The sequence below is a fragment of the Geotrypetes seraphini genome, chromosome 1 (assembly GCF_902459505.1).
Source record: "Geotrypetes seraphini chromosome 1, aGeoSer1.1, whole genome shotgun sequence".
In the NCBI taxonomy this organism is placed as follows: Eukaryota; Metazoa; Chordata; class Amphibia; order Gymnophiona; family Dermophiidae; genus Geotrypetes; species Geotrypetes seraphini.
Genome location: NC_047084.1, coordinates 547,532,519 through 547,553,752, shown reverse-complemented (window position 1 = coordinate 547,553,752; position 21,234 = coordinate 547,532,519). Strand labels below are relative to the sequence as shown.

Sequence of the window (21,234 nt, the reverse complement as noted above, 5' to 3'; positions counted from 1 at the left end):
CCTGCCTCCCGTCAATATCTCAGATTTTGGGTGGGGAATCTGCATTATCAATACAGAGTACTACCTTTTGGCCTGGCTTTGTCTCCCAGAGTGTTCACCACGTGCCTGGTAGTGGTGGCAGCAGCTCTAAGGAATCATGGTCTTCAGGTATTTCCCTACCTCGACTACTGGCTCATCAAAGATTCCAAATCTTAAGGGGTTATTGTAGCGACCCAACAGACTACCTGGTTCCTACAAAGTTTGGGATTCGAAATCAACTTTCCCAAATCTCAACTTCAGCCCTCACAGAATCTGCAATTCATTGGAGCTGTTCTGGACACTGTCCAACTCAGAGCATTCCTTCCACAACAACGACTGGAAGCTCTTCTTCAATTCTGTCATACAGTGTCTTCCTGCTCTTCCATCTCAGCGAGACACATGATGGTACTTCTGGGTCACATGTCCTCCACAGTACATGTGACTCCTTTTGCCAGGCTTCACCTCAGAATTCCTCAGTGGACCCTGGCATCTCAATGGACGCAAGTTTGCGATCCTCTTTCTCGACACATCTCAGTCACTCCTTCTTTGAAGAGGTCTCTCTGTTGGTGGATGCTCTCTTCCAATCTTTCCAGAAGCTTGTTTTTTCAAACGCCCCCCCCCCCATCAGAAGGTCCTCACGACAGATTCTTCGACCTACTCTTGGGACGCTCATCTCGATGGTCTCCGTACTCAAGGCCTCTAGACCAGTACGGATCGTCAGTGTCATATCAATCCTGTTGGAACTCAGAGCGATCCTCAAAGCTCTCAACGCTTTTCAACATCTTCTTCACAACCAGGTAGTCCTCATTCGGACGGACAACCAAGTCACCATGTATTATGTCAACAAACAAGGAGGGACGGGATCTGCCTCCCTTTGTCAAGAAGCTCTGAAGGTTTGGGATTGGGCAATCCGCCACAACACCTGTCTACATTTAAGGGGCGAAGAATTGTTTGGCGGACAAGTTGAGTCGTCTACTGCAACCTCATGAATGGACACTCCATTCCTCGCCTCTTCATCACATTTTTTCACAGTGGGGAATGCCTCAGATAGACCTCTTTGTAGCTCCCCACAACTACAAACAGCCTCAGTTCTGCTCCAGGATATACTCTCCTCATCGCCTCGATGCAGATGCTTTTCTTCTGGAATGGACGAATCTCTTCCTCTATGCATTCCCTCTCATTCTCAAGACTCTGGTCAAGTTGAAGAACGATCATGCCACCATGATTCTAATTGCTCCTTTGTGGCCAAGACAACCCTGCTGCTGAGTTGCAGGGAGTATTCTACTTCAACTCAGCAGCAGGGAGCCATACATTCTACCAGTTTTTCCTTCTGTGCTTACATAGAGTCAAGGATCTCTGCTTCATCCCAACCTGCAGTCTCTACACCTGACAGCTTGGTACCTCTCAACATAACCCCTCTTCAGTTTTCTCCATCTGTAAGAGATGTTTTAGAAGCTTCTAGGAAGCCTACCTCTAGACAATACTATCACCGAAAATGGACTAGATTTTCTATGTGGTGTTTTTCTCATCATAAGGAGCCTCAACATTCCTCCTTATCTTCTGTTTTGGACTACCTTTTGCACTTATCCGATTCTGGCCTCAAGTCTACATCTATCCGAGTCCATCTCAGTGCAATTGTGGCTTTCCATCAGCCTATTGAAGGAAAACCTCTCTCTGCTCACCCAGTAGTTTCCAGATTCATGAAAGGATTTTCAATGTCAAACCTCCTCTTAAACCGCCTCCTGTGGTTTGGGACCTCAATGTTGTCCTTGCTCAACTGATGAAGCCTTCATTTGAACCACTGGATAAGGCTCATCTGAAGTATCTCACTTGGAAAGTGGTGTTTCTCATAGCCCTCACTTCTGCTCGACGAGTCAGTGAGCTGCAAGCTTTGGTTGCTGATCCACCATTCACAGTGTTCCATCATGACAAGGTGGTTCTTCGTACTCATCTTAAATTCCTACCTAAAGTGGTCTCGGAATTTCATCTCCACCAATCCATTGTTCTTCCAGTGTTTTTTCCAAAGCCTCATTCTCATCCTGGAGAAGTTGCTCATCACACTCTGGACTGTAAACGTGCTTTGGCCTTCTATTTGTTACGCTGTAAACCACACAGAACTGCTCCTCAACTTTTTGTCTCCTTCAATCCAAATAAGTTGGAATATCCTATTTCCAAGCGTACCATCTCCAACTGGATGGCGGCTTGTATCTCTGCTATGCCCAGGCTGGATTACCCCTACACAGTAGAGTCACAGCCCATAAAGTTAGAGCAATGGCAGCTTCAATTGCTTTCCTCAGATCTACTCCTATTGAGAAAATTTGTAAGGATGCTACTTGGTCCTCGGTTCATATCTTCACTTCTCACTATTGTCTAGATACTTTCTCCAGACGGGATGGACAGTTTGGCCAAACAGTATTACAAAATTTATTCTCCTAAATTGCCAACACTCCCACCATTCCATTCTGGTTAGCTTGGAGATCACCCATATGTGAGAATAGTCTGCCTGCTTGTCCTGAGATAAAGCACAGTTACTTACCATAACAGGTGTTATCCAGGGACAGCAAGTAGCTATTCTCACAACCCACCCACCTCCCCTGGTTGGCTTCTCTGCTTGCTATCTGAACTGAGGAGATGTGCCCTGCTCTGGGCGGGAAGGCACTCGCGCATATGCGGTGCAGGCGACTCGAAACTTCGAGTTTCTTCAAGCAAGTCTGCTTGTGAGGCGGCGTCTGCATCTGGGCTCCGTCGATGACATCATCCATATGTGAGAATAGCTTCCTGCTGTCCCTGGATAACACCTGTTATAGTAACCGTGCTATCTCTTACATATTCTTCAGTAAAGAATTCATTCAGTCTTTGTTATGGCCTTATCCTCCTTGAGTGCCCCTTTTACTCTTTCATGATACCATGGATTCCCTCACAGGCTTTCTACTATTGATGCCCGTACACGAAAAAGTTGTTACTAATTTATTTTGCCTCTGTGGCAAGTTTCTCTTTAGCCTTCTTTCAGTGCTTTGCCTCTAACTTGCCTGTGCTCATGTTGCTTCTTATTTTCTTCATTTGGATCATTTTGCCATTCTTTGAAGGCTGTTCTTTTGACTCTAATTGTCTCTCATATCACCTTTTAACCATCTGATTTGGGTTTCCACTATGGTATTTTTAAACAACGTCCATGCTTGATTTAAAGTCCTAACCTTTGCGGCTGATTCTTTTAGCTGCTTTTTTTTTTTTTTTTTTTTTTTACCATATTCCTCATTTCATTGTACCATAACGTTTCTTATATCCCACAATTTTTTTTACAAGGAATCATTGCAACTTACAATAAAATTGAGATCCATTATAACATTAGCAAACAGATTCGAGATAGGGGGTTGCCCTTTCGAAAATTAAATGTTGCTACTGTAAGTTTCCTTAGTGATTTCACCCCAGATATTAGTTCAAATTTGATCATGTTATGATCACAGTTTCCCAGCGTATGAACACAGTTACCTCTAATCCTATGCCCTGCATTCCACTAAGGACTAAATCTAAAATAGCTGTCCCTCTTGTTGGCTACTAAAGAGCACATTGCAGGAGGGGGTGTAGGAATCCATGCAGAGAACAATTTAAGTGCTGGAGCTAAGGTTCTTGACACATTGACAATTTAAGTAGAAATATTTTATGTTCTTTAAATGACATCAGTGTTTTGGTAAATGACTTTCATTAAAAAAAAAAAAGTTACTGCATAAATTATGGATAACTTACCATTTTTATATTATTATATTAAGAAAAACAAAGAATGAATTAATAAAAGAATTGCTAGTAGGGATTTCAATTCGATTAATTTGAAGGATTTTTAGGGTCGATGAACAAAACCCTCATCCACGATTGAGCCATTTTGAGATTGTAATGATCTTTTGACATGGATATCTGAGATACTATTTCCTTCATTATTAAACACTTTTTATGATAAACCTTTTAAGTATCTAGTATTTGTTGTGGTTTATCTCATTATCCCAGGACAAGAAGGCAGCATATTCTCACACATGAGTGATGTCACCGACAGAGTCCCTGGTACTGACACTTCAAAAGTGCATCGCCACTTTAAAACTTTAGAAAGTTTGCAATAGCCCGCACTGCGCATGCACGAGTGCCTTCCCACCCGACGCAGGGCGTGCGTCTTCTCAGTTTTTTCATTTCTGCGGAGCTAAAACGATGCGGTTTAACGGTTGTTAAACTTTTTCTTGCCTTCCCACTCTCGTGGTTTTCTGACTTTTAAGTCAGTTCCTTTTTTTCTTTAGTGTTGCTTTCTTGCTTTAAAAAAAAAAAAAAATAAGGCAGAAGAGGGGTCTTTACACTTTTCTTTAGCAATGGACTTCATGTCGTCCTGGAGTTGACACTGTCTTTGGAGTTCTCCACACCAGATATGTGGTGCCAAAGTTTCGATATTGCAGAATCCGTGACACCTCAGGATCCAGCGACATCGACTCCGGTGTCATAATTGCATTGGACTTCTTTCAATAAGGACTAATAAATGTCGCTTCCGACTCAGGCGCTGATTCAGGCGACACCCCATATATCGACACCGGCAGTAACATCTAACCTGCCTCCAGTGTTGCACATGCTGTTTCTTAATAAGTGGTCTAGGAAGCCTTCTCTTACGCCATTTGGGACTCAGGTCAAACTGGCATAGAGTCAAGTCATTCCGACCTCGAAGAAGTCCCGTTAACGCCCGGTTCCGATCTTGAGGAGTGACTTGTCATCGGTCTCATCCTTATGGGACCAGAGCGTGACACCGATTGTACCGTCAAAGAAGCCAATGGTACCGGTACTTTCCCTTAAGTACAAACCACTGGGACTCAGCTCAAAGTTCACGTCATGCTGACTTTAATGAAGTTCCGTAAATGCCCTGTCCTAGTCTTGACGAGTGGCTTGACATTGGCCTCATCCTCACGGGACTGGAGCGTGACACCTATGGTACGGGAAAAAAAAAGCTAATGGTATCGGTGCTCTCCCTTAAGCAAAATATTGACAATTTGCTATGGGAGGAATTGGGCGAGTGTTTTTCACATGTTGGTACTGATACAGTCTGTATCCATGTCGACACCACTCCTCTTGGTGCCAGTCCAGTCTGAGTCAGTCATGGCACCGACTAGAATCTTCGATACCGATTCTCCGGTACTGTCCTTATTCCATCCGGAATTCTGGCTCGGTTGGAGATTCTGAACAGGAACCATTCTTTATTGTAGATGATGGTGATTCTTCAGCTTTAGCTTCACCAGAGCATTCTTCTTCTGCTGCTACTTGTTCTTATGAACAGTTGTTGTTGTCTACAGTATTGTCTTCCGTTGCCTGACTCTGCCCCTTCAGACTTTAAATGCAGTAAAGAGTTTTTAGAGATTTTGGAGACTTTCTACATGGATTTAGAGTCTCCGTTTTTTTCCACGAGTCCTTCTACAGAGTGGTTCCTATTTCTGCTTTTGATGCGCCTCAACTTCTTCAGGAGTCTCTAGTGGTAGAATTGACCTTGAAGAAATCTTCAGGCACTAGTGTCTCTCCATCTGTACAAAGATCCTCTTACTTGCCCTACATAAAACTGCTTGAATATTTCCTGCACTTCTCTGTGTCTGGTTTGAAAACCAACTCTGTAAGGGGGTGTCAGGTCAAAGGCGCGCCCAGACAATTGAGCGCAGCGTGCGCCGCTCTAAATTACTGTTTTTAGCGCTCCGACGGCAGGGCGTGGGGGGGGAACCCCCCCCCCACTTTACTTAATAGACATTGCGCTGCGTTGTGGGGGGTGTGGGGGGTTGTAACCCCCCCACATTTTACTAACATTTTACAAACTTTTTACATTTTACAAACTTCACTTTTTCCCTGTTTTTAGGGAAAAAGTTCAGTTTACAATAAAATGTGGAGGGTTACAACCCCCAAACCCCCCATAACGCCGGTGCAATGTCTATTAAGTAAACTGGGGGGGTTCCCCAACAAAACCCCCTGTCGGAGCCCCTAAAAACTGTAATTTAGAGCGGCGCGGCGGCGCGCGCTGCACTCAATTGTCGGCGCGCGCTTTTGTCTTTCGCGCCGTTGTCTATGAACCCTGTAAGGGTATACTATCAGTTCTTTCCATCTCTGTATAGCCGGTAGTTTGATTCATGAGAGGTTTTCTGTTGCTTGAGCCTCCAGTCAAACCTCCTCCAATGTCTTGGAATCTCAATATTGTTCTCACCCAGCTGATGAAAGCTCCTTTTGAGCCACTTGAGTCCTATCATTGGACCTGGAAAGTTGTGGTTTTGGTGGTGGTGGTCACTTCAGTTCACAGAGTCGATGAGCTTCAGGTCCTAGTAGCTGATCCACCTTACACAAAGTTTTATTTCAGCAGAGTATTTCTTTGCATGCACCCTAAGTTCCTTTCTATGGAAGTGTTGGACTTCCATCTTAATCCAACATTCTTCTCCAAACCTCATGGCCAGGAAGAAAGTGTACTGCATACCTTAGTTTAGCCTTCTATCTGTAGTGCTCATAGACAGTCCACCAAGCTTCATTTTTTTAATAATCCAAACAGCTATTGGGAGACACACACTTTCCATTTGGCAGCATATTGCGTTTCCATCGCTTATGCCCAGGCTGAACTAACTCTTGAGGGTCATGTCACAATTCATAATGTCAGAGCCATGGCTATATCTGTATCCCATTTGAGATTAGCCTCCATCAAGGAGATTTGCAAAGCTGTGACATGGTCTTCGGTCCACACATTCACATCTCACTATTTGAATTTGTTTGTTGTCTAGAATCCACCTCCATTCTGTTTGTTCTGCTTAAGGCTGTACCTTCACAACCAATTTGTATATAGTTTCAGGTTAATTGACATCTAGCCCTCTATGTTTTGCATCTCTATTGTCCTAGCATCATTGTTTTTCATTGATCCTCGTAGCTATGCTCAGGTGAGAATACATCTGGCCTGCTTGTCCTCAGAGAAGCAAAGTTATTCATCTATAACAGATGTTCTCTGAGGAAAGCAGGCCAAATATTCTTGTATCCCACCTCCCCTAGGAGTTGTCCCATCTTACTGAGGGACTCATACTCACTCATCAGGCGGGAAGGTACTTGTGTATGTACGTTGGTATGCTGTCAGAACTTTTTTTAAAGCTATATGCTGTAGGCAGTGACCAAACTGGGTTCTGTTGGATGACATCACCCACATGTGGAAAAACTTGGCCTGCTGTCCTTGGGGAACATCTGCTACATTTAAGTAACTTTGCTTTCTAGTGCAGTTTCCTTGGCAAGAAAGATCAGTGAATTTCAGGCATTAGTGTACATATTATTCCACGATAATATAGTCTTAAGGACACAGCCTAAATTTGTATCAAAAGTGGTCACAGACTTCCACATCAATGAAAAAAGTTTTGCTTGCCTTTTTATCCTAATCCTCATACACGTTATGGCTCAAGGTGTGAAGAGCCGCTGACTCCAAGAACCATGCAGATGTGCACTCTGTTGCCAAAGTCAGGCAATATTTTATTTGAGCAGAGTATAAAAATATAACATTAACAGGGTGTTAACAAAATATATTGTCTCAATGGGAATACATTGGAGAGATCATACAGATAGATGCCCAGGCAAAAAATATCTAGCTATAAGGAATAATCTATGGCTAAAAGCAGGAAGTTCATCAATTTTTATAATCTTTGTTCATGATTACACCTTTCACTTCTGTGCCAATCAAGGCTCAACTTGTCATATTACAAATATGCTACTATCTGCCCTGTCCTTTCATCTCCTGGTTCTCATATCTGCCCTTTATCCATAAATGGCAAATCCTTACATGGCTAGTTGTTTTTCTGTGATATTCAGTGTCAGGTTGATGTTCAGTACATTCCTAAGACCTGACACCTGTATCTTTTATGCAGTTGTTTTTCTATACTGGTCTGTACTAAGAACAGCACCTGCAATTTTCATATATTATTGATGACAGGATTCTTCCAGCAGAGCCTTAGCATCCAGCAGGGCCTTTAGCCTGCTTTTTTGATAAATGAAACTTAAGCAGATTGAAAATACAAGTTGAAATACAGGTCAGGCCTGTATATAAAGTCTTGACATCAGTGGTTAATAAGAGTTCCATTTCAGGTAGGAGTGAGTGAGCATTGCTTCCTCCTCACTAGACTTCATAGCTCCTTCCTTAAACTTATGGAGTCAGTTGGAAGAGTGGTGGGACTGCTGGGGATTGATTCTATTTTCATGGCTCTGGGGAGGAAGCTGCCATACGTTGATCAGGTGCCCAAATGAGGGGGCTTCACTACCGCGGGGGTGGGGGGGGTGGGGGGGAATACTCCGGGTCTGTGATTGAGAGGGAAATGGATGCCTTTGAGCAGTAGGAAAAGTCAGGGGCCAAGACATCAGTATTTACAGCTGCCCTTACTGCAGGCCTTATGCCTTGGAGCAACTGTAAATACTAATGTTTGTTTTTTCAATGGACACATGAATTCCCTATGTTAAATAGCAAATTCTCATCTGTATTGTAGGTCTACCCCTACTTGCTCCCTCTTGCCATCTAAAAGTACTGGGAATAGGCCCTTGTTCTGAAATGACATTTAAATTTCTCTTCAGATGTTTAAGTACTGCTGTTTACACATAAAGATGTTTCTAAAATATGGGCCATTTATAAGATTTTACTGACTTTAAGCAAAAATAAAAGGTAATTATAAAATATACTCTGCTTTTTGTACAGAGTGTAATCTGATTGAAGGAGAGGACCATGTGGAAGTGAATGGGGAAAGCTTTCAAAAACCATTTGTGGAAAAACCTGTCTGTGCAGAGGACCACAATGTATATATTTATTACCCAACTTCTGCTGGAGGTGGAAGTCAGCGGCTCTTCAGGAAGGTGAGATTGCCAGTATATTATTCAAGCTAATCGTAAATGCAACTTATTGAGCACCAGAAAATAACATCTTAAGTAAATTCCCCTAGGCCATAAGATGTGCCATATTTGGTCACATTAAAGTTCCATCACATCCTATTAAAATAGACTATTCAGGTCTCAAAGTTCTTGCAGGATATCAAAGGAGATCCATTCCCTGTTGCTCCCACACAAAAATAAATGATTACAGGAAGAATATGGCTTGTTAAGGACAGATACCTTTGCTTATACTCAATTATGCATGTTTATTCATAAAAGAGCATTTTGGGACCTTGTTGTAGGGGAGACAGCTTTGGAGAAGGCACTGGGGAAGGGGTAGGTCATGGGGAAGTGTCCTGTTTATACTGTGCTCTATTACCAATGGATCTTTATAAGATATGGTGGGATATGGACTTGGGCAGGGTGGGGTATTGGGCTTTTTTTTTTTTTTTTTTTACCTTACCTTACCAGTGTCCTCCTCTCTTAGGGAAAATGGGTATAAGATGCATTATCGATGGTATCTGACTCCACAGAAATTGTATAAATATTATGGGGTAAATGAGGGCCTTTGTTGGTGGTTGTGTGGGCAGCAGGGAAATTTTTGACATGTATGATGAGATTGTCCATTATTCGTAAGTGTAATTCACAAGCATTATCCCATATGGATGGACTGTTGTTGCCTTAATGCACCCATTCTGCACTATACTACTCGGGAACAGTGTTTTGCTGTGTTTCTTATCACTATAGCTCGAATAGCTCTTGCGTGGAATTAGTGCATCCCGAGGATACTTGAGAGACACTACCTGTTGGCTGGCTATTTATTTATTTATTCATTCATCAGTTTTCTATACTGTTCTCCCAGGGGAGCTCAGAACAATTTATATGAATTTATTCAGATACTCAAGCAGTTTTCCCTGTCTATCCTGGCAGGTTCACAATCTTTCTAATGTACCTGGAGCAATGAGGGGATTAAGTGACTTGCCCAGGGTCACAAGGAGCAGTGTGGGTTTAAACCACAACCTCAGGGTGCCAAGGCTGTACTTTAACCACTGCGCCACACTCTCCCCTAAGTTGCACTGTGTGCTTTTAATGTGTAAATTAACTGCGACATGGTGCCATACACTTCGCCAATATAACAAGGTGTGGGATGCTTATATAGCCTGATATTCAAATCATTGAGGCTGTATCTAGGCACTTTTTATTCTATATTTGCTAATTGTACTGCATCATCACTGGGTAGGAGGAGGGATAGAAATAGACTGTTGATGGTTTTGTTTTTCCTGGTTGATATTGTATTTGTTTTTGTGTTTCAATAAAAATATATTTGCCAAAAAAAAAAAATCATAGTAAAGAATATTTCAGGGGCATCAGAAGTAGAATACCTGTGAGGGACTCCATGGGACCAATAGATCATCAAGGAGCAAAAGGGGCACTCAGGGATGATAAGGCCATAGCAGAGAGACTGAATGAATTCTTTGCGTCAACCTTTACAGAAGATGTAATAGACCTACCTGGATTTTCAAGGGTGATGATGCGGAGGAACTAGAAACACAGAAACATGATGAGAGATAAAGGCCTAATGGCCCATCCTGTCTGCCTATTTGCAGCATCCAGTATCTCCTCCTCTCCCCCCTCTTCTCCCATCAAGAGATACCACGTGCCTGTCTCATGCCTTCACGGAAGAAGTGGACAGATATTTACTAGAAGACATTCAAAATATAACTGTAGAAGGTGAAGTACTAATACTATTAATAGCTTTATTTATATCCTGTCATACCTTTTCAGTTCAAGATGATATACAGTAAAGTAGAAATATAGTGTGGATACCACAGATATCGATACAAGTGAAAAGAGCATGGAGATTACAGCATTGAGATTACGCAGGGGTGCGCAGGTAGGCGGGATTGTAGGATCACGTTGGGATTGAAGGAAGGATGGAAGGATTTCGAAGGATCAGATAACATTGTCGAATAATTGGGTTTTCAGAAATTTTCTGAAGGATTGGTATGATGGAGAATAGGTGATTTAATGTGCCAGATCTCGAGACTATGACGGGAACTCACGGCAGCCATTTTGTATGAGTGATCTGCCCGGGGCAGGAGCATAGGAAGATCGTTTCTGCCCCAAAAGACCGCTAGACCACCACGTAAGGTCCAGGGAGGTCTGGGAGGTGGGAGGGGAGGTTGGGGGTGATTCCGGTTTTAGGAAATTGCGAATAATCAGAATCGTGAGTCCTGAAACCATAAATTGGGAGGGGAAGTGTATAGCCATAAGAATAAAAAATAAAATGTAAAAGCTGCATCCTGGAATCCCTCCCTAGGTTCCAATCTGAAGAGAGATAGATTTTCCTCCAAAAATAAAATCCTATCTAAGAAAATGATAAACCAAAAATGTAAGTTTTTAGTAGTCTTCTAAACTTAATATAAGAAAGTTCACTATGTAATTTGATTGGCAGAGAGTTTCACCAATATGGAACAGAAGCAAAAAAGGCAGAATTATGTGTAGAGGCCAGCCTAACCCTCCCTTTTACAAAAGTGTAGTGCGGTTTTAGCGCTGGCCAAGGCAGTTACAGCTCCGGGTTTTGTAAGAATTCTATGAGTGTTGAAGCTGTTACCACCGTGGCTGGCGCTAAAAACGTTAGCACGGCTTTGTAAAAGAGGGGGTAAATGAACTAAAGGCAATGACAACTGATAAGCATTAGAAGAACGCAGATTTTGAACTGGCCTACATGGTACCAAGAGCTTTGCTAGATAGTCAGGGTGGCCCAGTTGTAATGCTTTAAAAGTTAGGGTCAAAGTTTTATGCATTACTGAAAATTTTACAGGAAGCCAATGAGACTTTCAAAAGTGGGGTCACATGGTCACATCTACAAGGTTTGTTTAAAATCCTAACAGCAGTATTTTGCACTGTATGTAACTTTTTGAGAGCTATTTTTGGAAAACCAGTATAAATATTTGTCGTTAGTCCAACTTAAAAATACACAAAGCATAAATCAGAGATTCATAACAGGATTTGTCAATATAAGGACAGATTAATCAAATTTGACGCAATGAAGCAAAACAAGATCTAACCACAGAAGTTAGTTATAAACTAAATGATAATGAAATATCTAGATGAACTCCCAAATACCTCATGGTGTTAAATAATTTAAAAGGCTGAGAATGCAAAAGCAGAGCAATTGACGTAGAACTTGATATGCCTGTGATCCGGATTCCAGTAGTTTTTTGAGGTTCAAAACTAACATTGTTTGTAGCCCATTCATCAATCATGTCTAGACATAATTGTAATGGGACTAAATTAGGGAAAACTAATAAAATGGCATTTGCATAGAAGTAGCTCTTAATTTGAAATTCTTGGATCCTTAAAGCCAAAGGACTTAGAAAGATGTTAAACAATAGAGGAGAAAGAACACAACCATGAGGTACTCCACAAGAATGTTTACTAGAAGAAGAAATTGAAAATGAGAATGATACTTTAAATGTTCTTTCTGTTAGAAATGATCAAAACCATTTGAGTACAGTACCAGATAATCCTGGCAATTTTAGGCAAGATAGTAAAAGAGAATGAATGACTAAGTCCAAAGTCAAGGGATATTAACAATGCCTCTTCGAGTCACAGAGTGGATTACTCTCATGACTGACCCCAGTCTTTCCATCTGGGGGGCTCATTGTGGGGACTGCTCCATCCAGGGTCATTTGACTCCCTATCAAAAGGGTTGGTCGATAAACCATCTAGAGCTTTGAGCGTTGCAAGCTCTTCAAAACACCCTGGAAGGAAAAGCAGTAAGGGTGTTTTCTGACAATGCCACGGTAGCTTATGTGAATCGACAAGGAGGCCACACTTGAGTCAGGAGACTCGAATGTTATTTCAATGGGTGGAGCTTCACCATGAGGCTCTCTCCGTGGTTCACATGGCCAGAGTAGATAATGTGCAAGCAGACTCTCAGTTGCCGAGTCCTGGACCTGGAAGAGTGGTCTCTCTCATAGGGAGAATTTTGTCTCATTATTACATGTTGGGGCAAGCCAGCGATGGACTGGATGGCTTCAGCTAAAAACTCTAAAGTCAAGCGCTTCTTCAGTCGAAGAACAGAGCCAGAAAGCTTAGAACTAGATTCATTGGCTCAGCCTTAGCTGTCTCAGGACCTCCTTTGTCTTTCTGCCTTGGCCCTTGGTGAGTCGAATTATCTGCAGGATAGTGGTTATTCAGAGGAGGTCCTCTCAACGCTCTTGGAAGTCCAAAAACCCCTAAATTATGACTTCTTTTGCCTCAGCTTGGAAGACTTCCCCACAGTGGTGTGCTAAGGAATGGGTAGTGCCTGAGTGGGCTCCCATTTCGGTGGTCCTGGCTTTTCTTCAGGCGGGCTTAGATAAGGGTTTAACTGGTCTCCTTTAAAGTTCTGGTAACAGGCTTTTCGTGCTTCAGGGCATGCAGGGGTTCTAGTTCACTTCCTGCTTATCTGGATGTGACCAGGTTTATGAGATGGGCGCTGCATTTGCGGCCTCCCTTGTGTTAGCCTTTCCCTTCGTGGACTCTTACCATCGTTTTACAGGGCCTTAGAGAAGCCCCATTTAAGCAACTGAAGGATGCTATTCTTCTGGATCTGAGGCTCAGACTGTCTTTCTGGTCGCTTTTGTCTTGGCAGGATGAAATCGAGAGCTTCAATTCTTTTGTGCGAAGTCCTTTTCTCCATATTACAGACACTGGAGTTGTTCTCTGTACTGTACCAACGGTAGTTTCAGAGAGTCTTGCTCCACTTTTGGAGAGGACTAATGATATCTGATCCCCGCTTTGTCCTGATTGCTCACCTCAGTCTAGTCAGCCAGTGCCTATGACCTCGATTGCCTGATGGATTCGTATGGCCATATCCGTGGCTTATGTCCCCAGTGGCAAGCTGCCGCCGGCTTCCCTTCAGACCTACTCCACTGGAAGTGTTGCTGCTTCGTGGGCAGAGTCTTGTGTGTTTTCTCCAAATGAAATTTGCAGGGTGGCTCCTTGGTGCTCTCTTCCTACCTTTTATTCGTTGTTTTTTTCTGGGTGGATGTGATGGATCAATCTGATGCCACTTCTGGGACCTTGGTGTTGCAGGCAGGCTCTTCTGTACCTCCCTAGACGCTGCCATTGCTTTGGTACATCATACTGAATCCGGAAGGGACGTAACAGGTTTTCACCTTCAATAATCTTCTTTCTGTAAGTCCCTGGAGGATTCAGTACGGCCCGCCCTCTCACTTGTTCGCTTTCTTTCTACCTCACTTATTCTCTTTCCAGGATTCAGGATCTTCCAACCCATTGATGGATCCTGTGGGAAGTTTTCCACTTCTGTGAAGGCTGTCTCATGTGGGTGCTCGTTGCACAAAGCAGGTTAGTTCTACATTGTTCCTCAATTTTTTTCTGTGTTGCTTTTGTGCCTGTTTATTGCTTGTTTTTATGTTTTGCAGAGCAGACCAGTTCACAAATTGTTTATGTTGCTGGGGAGCTTCCCCAGTACCCCTTTCCTTGTTAAGGATTTGTTCAAGTATATTGCTTGTCTTTGAAACTGAACTACAGGGGGCTCTAATTCTCTCTTTGAGGCGGGAGGAGCATGTGCTCAGAAAAGGGTTTGGATTTCTACAACTCTTGGATTGCAGGAAGGGATTGAACACCTAGCATACTGAATCCTTCAGGGACTAACAGAAAGAAGATTATTGAAAGTAAAAAAACTAGTCTTCCAATAATGGTGTTCCCTGGGGTCTTTGTTGAAATTGCTGCTTTTTAACATATTTATCATTGATCTACATATGGGAATAACTAGTGAGATACAAGTAATTAAATTTGCTATTGACACAAAGTTTTGTTAAATTGCAAGAGAATTTTGAAAAATTGCCGGAGGACCTTGTGAGACTGGACATCAAATAGCAGATGGCATTTAATGTGTGCAAATACAAAATGATACATGTGGGAAAGAGGAACCCAAACTATAGCTATGTGATGCAGATTTCCAAGTTAGGCGTCACTGCTCTGGAAAAGCATCTAGGTATTATAATTTAGGACTATATGAAACTCTTAGCTCAGTGTGCAATGGCAGCGGTAAGAAACCATATGGAATGTTAGGAATTATCAGAGAAGGAATGGAAAACAAAGATGAGAATGTTATAATGCCCATGTATTGCTCCATGTTGTAGGTGTACATCGAATACTGTGTGCAATTCTGGTTGCTGCCTCTGAAACTGATATTGTGGAATTTGAAAAGGGACAGGAAAGGGCAACAAAAATGATAAAAGGGATAGGACGCTTTCCCTGTGAGGAAAGGCTAAAGTGGCTGGGGCTCAGCCTAGAAAAGAGATGGCTCAGGGAAGATATGTTAGAGGACTATAAAATACTGAGTGGAATGGAACAGGTAGATGTGAATTGCTTGTTTACTCTTTCCAGAAATACTGGGACTAGGGAGCATGTAATGAAGCTACAAAGTAGTAGATTTAAAACAAACTAGAGAAAATATTTCTTTACTCAGCGTGTATTAAATTCTGGAATTTGTTGCTGGAGTAGGGGATAAAAGCAGTTGACTTACCAGGGTTTAAAAAAGGTTTGGATAACTTCTTAAAAGTTCATAAGCCATTATTAAGATGTAATTTGCAAGTCTACTGTGGTATGAATGTTACCTGCCAGCTGATTTATAATGCTTTTGACAACTCTTAACTAGGTCAAGAGACAGATCAGTTGCCATCCCCCCACCCTCTCATGTCACATTATCATCTCATACAGTTCGCTTAATAAGTCCAGACTGTGGTTTTGTTTTGTTTTTTTAAACCCGGTTTTTGTTTTAATTTAACAACCACATCTTCCACATCTCTGGAAAGGAGTGGGGCATCTCTGCAATTTAGCAGTCAAACAAGAATTTAAAGAGCTTTTAAAAATATTGAGCAGTAATTGAGGCAATCAGATGTTACCTTGATGCTCCAACTGCTCTTGAGTGCCTCCTAAATCTGTACTTGAGGTAGTGGGAAAGAGTGATTTGCTTAATGTGAGAGGTAGCGCTTGTCTCTCAGTTCTGGTGGCATTTTGAAAAAGGATTTGTTGATATAGAGCCTTTTAAAAATACCTCCAGAAGGACACATATTTTTGCTCTAACCACAAGGCCATTCTTTTTCCCTAATCCTGTGAAGAGAAAATGCTATAATTTAAATAGAAAAATTCTGTTCTTTCTAGATTGGCAGTAGGAGCAGTGTTTATTCCCCAGAAAGCAATGTAAGAAAAACTGGATCATACATCTATGAAGAATTCATGCCTACAGATGGCACAGATGTGAAGGTTGGTTTATTTATTTAATATTTGTATTGAACACTTCCTTGGTCTTCAATTAAAAAAGAAAATTTTCATGAAAACACAAGCACTCCAATAACCTTTTCAGGTTACTCTTATTAACTGCTGCTTGTCCAAGTAAGTCCCAAGCTACACAGGCCATAACACTGTCATGTACATTTTTCTTACATGTTTTAAGTCTTTTCTTGAATACTAGGTTTGAGCTCCCAGGGTAAGTGAATCCACAGAAAGCTGTTAAAAAAAAAAGTGATATTTTTTTTTTTCAACATAACTGTGTTGGGGCTGTTACTGAAGCAGCTTGACTAGAATGGAGTCCTTGCCTGAGGACATACTGCTGCATTTTTCTTTGTAAGTAACCAGAGCAACTTGTGCTCATTAACTGGAAAACAAGTCAGAAGTGCAATTTTCTTTGATCAGTGTAGAATACACAACGGTGTTGCACTCCTTTCTTTTCTCGTTCCCAAATTACCCCTCCCCCCCTCTGAAATCCTTTTCAAATCCCTCCCCCCCCTCTGAAATCCTAATCAAACCGTATTTTGCAATTTGGGACATGTCTTCTAAAATGTCTCCCTGAAAATCTCTTAAACTATATATTGTAATTTTCTATGTATTTTTTGTTAATTCGCGACCTTTTTCCTAACAGGTCCTCTTGAAAATGTCTTAGCGCACTGTACACTATATACTGTATACTTTCTCATTCTTAAAGTTTGATGTACTCTGTATCTCTTCTGACTATATGCATATTGTAATTCGCTGAATGTCCAGCTATCTTGAATGTAAACCGCCTAGAAGTCGCAAGATTGTGGCGGTATAGAAAAATAAAGTTATTATTATTAGTGTTTTTTGAATACCTAAGGACCACCTTGATTTCATTTTATTTTCCTACAATTCAAATGGGTTTGAGGATGGCTATGGAGATCCTAGAAATAGATACTTTGAATCTTGTAGAATATTGTATGTAGCATATAAAACAAAACAAAAAAATTAATTTGCGATTGCTGTGGTAAAGGAAGAGGACATTGTATATTGAAGATATAATTCACTTCCAATTTATCCAAAATTAGTGCATATGTGGACCCATCTTGAAAATAAGCTGAATGAGTTTCACAGTGTGGGAATGAATGCTGCAGCATATTCTCAACAGCATATGATGGTCTTTTTTGTGGGTTTTGTGTTTCTGTGGTATTGACAGAAATAAGCCACCATTTTTAGACAATGAGCCCTGATTTTCTTAGAATATAGTATATTCTCACATGTAGGATGATGTCATTCATGGAACTCGGCACGAACAGTCAAAAAGTGTACTGTCACTTTAAAACTTTAAGACCGCTCATACTGCATGCATGCTAGTGTCTTCCCGCCCAACATCAGCTTACAGGACCTGTAGTTTTCCGTGGAGCTCAGAAGCTGTGATTTAGTCTCTCTAAGCTTGTCAAACTTGTATTCTTTTTTGTGCCTTAAGTCATAGTTTTCTTTTTCTTTGGTATCCCTAATGTTTGGTTAAAAAAAAAAAAAATTCTCAAAATTTGCAATTTAGGTGCTTTTCAGCAGTTTTCAGGCTGGAAGTGCTGACATTTTGTTTGTTTTCCACTTACTCAACTTCCTCAGGTCATACAGACCTAGGCCCAGATGCACTAAAGCCAGCGATTGCCACTAAACCTGTTTTAACAGCTTTAGTGATGATCGCATTTGCTGACCCGATTCAAAAAAACAGCTCACCACCTGGTTTTCTGCACGATCGCTCATTCAACGATCTGACCGTGCAAATAAGCTGATTAATATTAAAATGCAATGTAAACTAGTAGAGCGATTAAATGCTCTAACATGGCTTCCAGATGCACTAAAAACGTGATTGCTTTTAGTGATCCAAAAAAGCGACTAATTTTAAAAGTATTTCCCTGTAAATTCATTGAATGTCCCCTAGTCTTTGTAATTTTTGACTGAGTGAAAAATTGATCCACTTGTACCCGTTCTATTCCACTCAGGATTTTGTAGACTTCAATCATATCTCCCCTCAGCTGTCTCTTTTCCAAGCTGAAGAGCCCTAACCGTTTTAGCTTTTCCTCATACAAGAGGATTTCCAACCCCTTTATAATCTTGGTCTTCTTTGAACCTTTTCTAGTTCTGCTATATCTTTCTTGAGGTAAGGAGACTAAAATTGAGCACAATACTCCAGATGAGGTTGCACCATGGATGATACAGGGGCATTATGACATTCTTAGTCTTAACCATCCCTTTTTTAATAATTCCTAACATCCTGTTTGCTTTTTTGGCTACTGCCGCACATCCCTTTTATTCTGTCTGCCCTAATTAGTTTCTAAGCTCTTATTTTATTTAAAAATTTCTTATATACCTCAAATCTACAAATCTAAGCTGTTTACAACATGCATACTTAGAATAGATATAACATTAAAATATGCTACTCTTCAAGACATACAGTATTCAAAAACCTGAACAATGTCTAAAATTTCTGTTTTAATTTAAGCTCTTATGAGAAGGGACTATGATGAATGTACAATACTACATATGATGAATGTACAATACTACATATAATAATAATAATAATAATAACTTTATTCTTCTATACCTCCACAATCTTGTGACTTCTAGGCGGTTTACAATCAAGAGTGCTGGACATTCAGCGAAATACAATAAGTAGATATTCAGATTAAATACAGAGGTCAGAGACCTCAGGAGGCAATAGAATAGAAATACGACTTTCAGCGCTATAGAAATGATAAATAGTAGTAGTAGAAGACTCTGACTCACTGCCCTGTGCTACTTCAGCAGCGGCACCTATTGCAACAACGATTCATTACACCTCTTCTTCGGAACCCCATAAGAAATGTAAGAAGCATAAACATGCCCCCCTCAAAGCATCATCTCCATTGATGCATTGAAAGTGCCAATGCACCAATGCCCAATCACCATTGGTACAGTTAGTGTATCATCTGAGACTGTTCCTTTTTATTGAGGTCCCCAATGCCTTGACACCCAACACAGCCAGCGCCTAATGTACCCTTGCCAATATCTGTACTGGTGATATCTTTGCAAGAACAGCTTTGAGCGCTGTTGCTGAAAGAACTGGCTAGGCTGCATCGACACTCCCAGTCTGAACACTACCACGAAGTCAATTGAGGCATTGTTTTTGCATCATCTCCATTGACGCATTCAAAGTGCCAATGCACCAATGCCCAATCACCATTGGTACAGTTGGTGTATCATCTGAGACTGTTCCTTTTTATTGAGGACCCCAATGCCTTGACACCCAGCGCAGCCAGCTCCTAATGTACCCTTGCCAATATCAGTACTTGTGACATCTTTGCAAGAACAGCTTTGAGAGCTGTTGCTGAAAGAACTGGCTGGGCTGCATTGACACACCCAGTCTGAACACTGCCCACGAAGTCAATTGAGGCATCGTTTCCAGAGTCCAAGACGATCGAGCATCTAAGTCAAGGAGGCACATGTCACAAGCATCCTCTTCCAGAGAGCACAGCATACCAACTTCGAGATGCTCATCATGCCATTCTTGAGGCTCTCCTTGAGAATTTATATCTGCAAGAGCTGATATTGAAGAGTTTGACTCAGACTTTTCACCACACTCTTTCAGCGACTATCCAGATCTGTCTGCAGATGATTTTTATGGAATTCCTTCCTATTCATCTCCTCTACCTTCTTGTCGAAGGTCACCTCCTGAAAGTCATTTACTAATTTTATCAGATAAATGGGAGAGGCACTTATCAGTATGGAGTCTGAGGCAGAGCCTCGAGCAGAACTCATGGAAGCTCTAGACTAGAAAAAGTGGCCTAAGGGACAGCATTAAAGTTCCACTTCATAACCTTATGAAAGAAGCCTTATTAAAAAACTGGGAATTGCCACTCTATCCCAGTAGCTCCATGCAAACTGGACCCACTTTATAGAATTCATTTTTGTACAGGGTTTGACAGACCACAATTACAGCACCAAACTTTGGTTGTAGAGTCTACCTTAAAGCGAGCAAACAGTACCAGAACTTATGTCAGTACTCCACCAGGCACAGAAGGCAGAACCTTGGATTAATTTGGCAGAAGAGTGTATTCCAAGGTTTCATGCTCGCTAATAGGATCTAGAATTACAATTTCTACCTGATAATGTTGCCAATTTCCAAGTTTATGCAATCACAACCCAATACTTCCAAACACTCCTATTACTTTAAAAGAAGATATAATCACCCTTCTTCATTATTAAAAATAAAGAATTGGAGGTGTTCCAAACAAAAAAGACAGCTGAAAGCCCAGTCTCAGCCTCTATTCAATCTTTTTGACTCCCTTGTAGAGAGCTTTGCCAGCATATCTCTAACTCTACCTCAGACTCTGCCCATAGGAGGCCACTTTTACCATTAATGGACCCTCATAACAACAGATCTGTGGGTCCTCAAAGTGGTGAGTCGGGGCTATTCCCTCCATTTTCAGTGAGAACCTATGAACTATTCTCCAAAAGAGTCTCTTCAACTCAGTACTGAAGACCTTCCTTCACCAAGAGCTCTCAGCCCTCCTCCAGCTCAATACAAGAGAACAACTTTCCCTGCAAGTGAGAGACCGAAGTGTCTACTCCAAATTTTTTGATACCAAAAAGGACTAGAGATCTCTATCTAATTCTAGACCTCCATACTCTCAACAAGTACTTAGTGAAGAAGTTTTGCATGGTTTCTCTGGGAACCCTGTTACCACTGTTAGAGAACAATGACTGGATCTGTTCTCTAGACCTCGGAAAGCATACATCCATATTTCAATCTTACTTGCCCACAGGAAATTTCTTCACTTTCGAGCAGGGACATGCCACTTTCCGTACATAGTGCTACCATTTGAACTGGCATCAGCACTGAGAATGTTTACCAAATATTTAGAGGTAGTAGCTGTAATCCTGTGCTCATTCAACTTTCATGTTTTCCTTTACCTAGAGCAACAAAAAGGGAGGAAGGTCCAACCTTGTCTGCAGAAAAAACCAACCAGGAACAAACAAAAAAAGGGTCCATTGTTTGGTAAAAAGGTTTTTATATATTTATAT

General features: G+C 41.4%; 1 protein-coding gene across 10 annotated transcripts in view; it reads left to right on the top strand.

The window, feature by feature from the left end:
* The window catches only part of PPIP5K2 (diphosphoinositol pentakisphosphate kinase 2), a 501,817-nt gene that overhangs the window by 101,990 nt on the left and 378,593 nt on the right, over positions 1–21,234 (top strand). For 9 of the 10 annotated variants that reach the window (XM_033929166.1, XM_033929168.1, XM_033929165.1 and 6 more), the window contains exons 7-8: positions 8,723–8,877; positions 16,075–16,176. In XM_033929166.1, coding sequence (XP_033785057.1) covers positions 8,723–8,877; positions 16,075–16,176 — 257 coding nt within the window. Of the gene's footprint in view, positions 1–2,168; positions 2,173–7,878; positions 7,885–8,720; positions 8,878–16,074; positions 16,177–21,234 lie in introns of those variants that run through there. The other variant, XM_033929174.1, reaches the window with a different exon arrangement.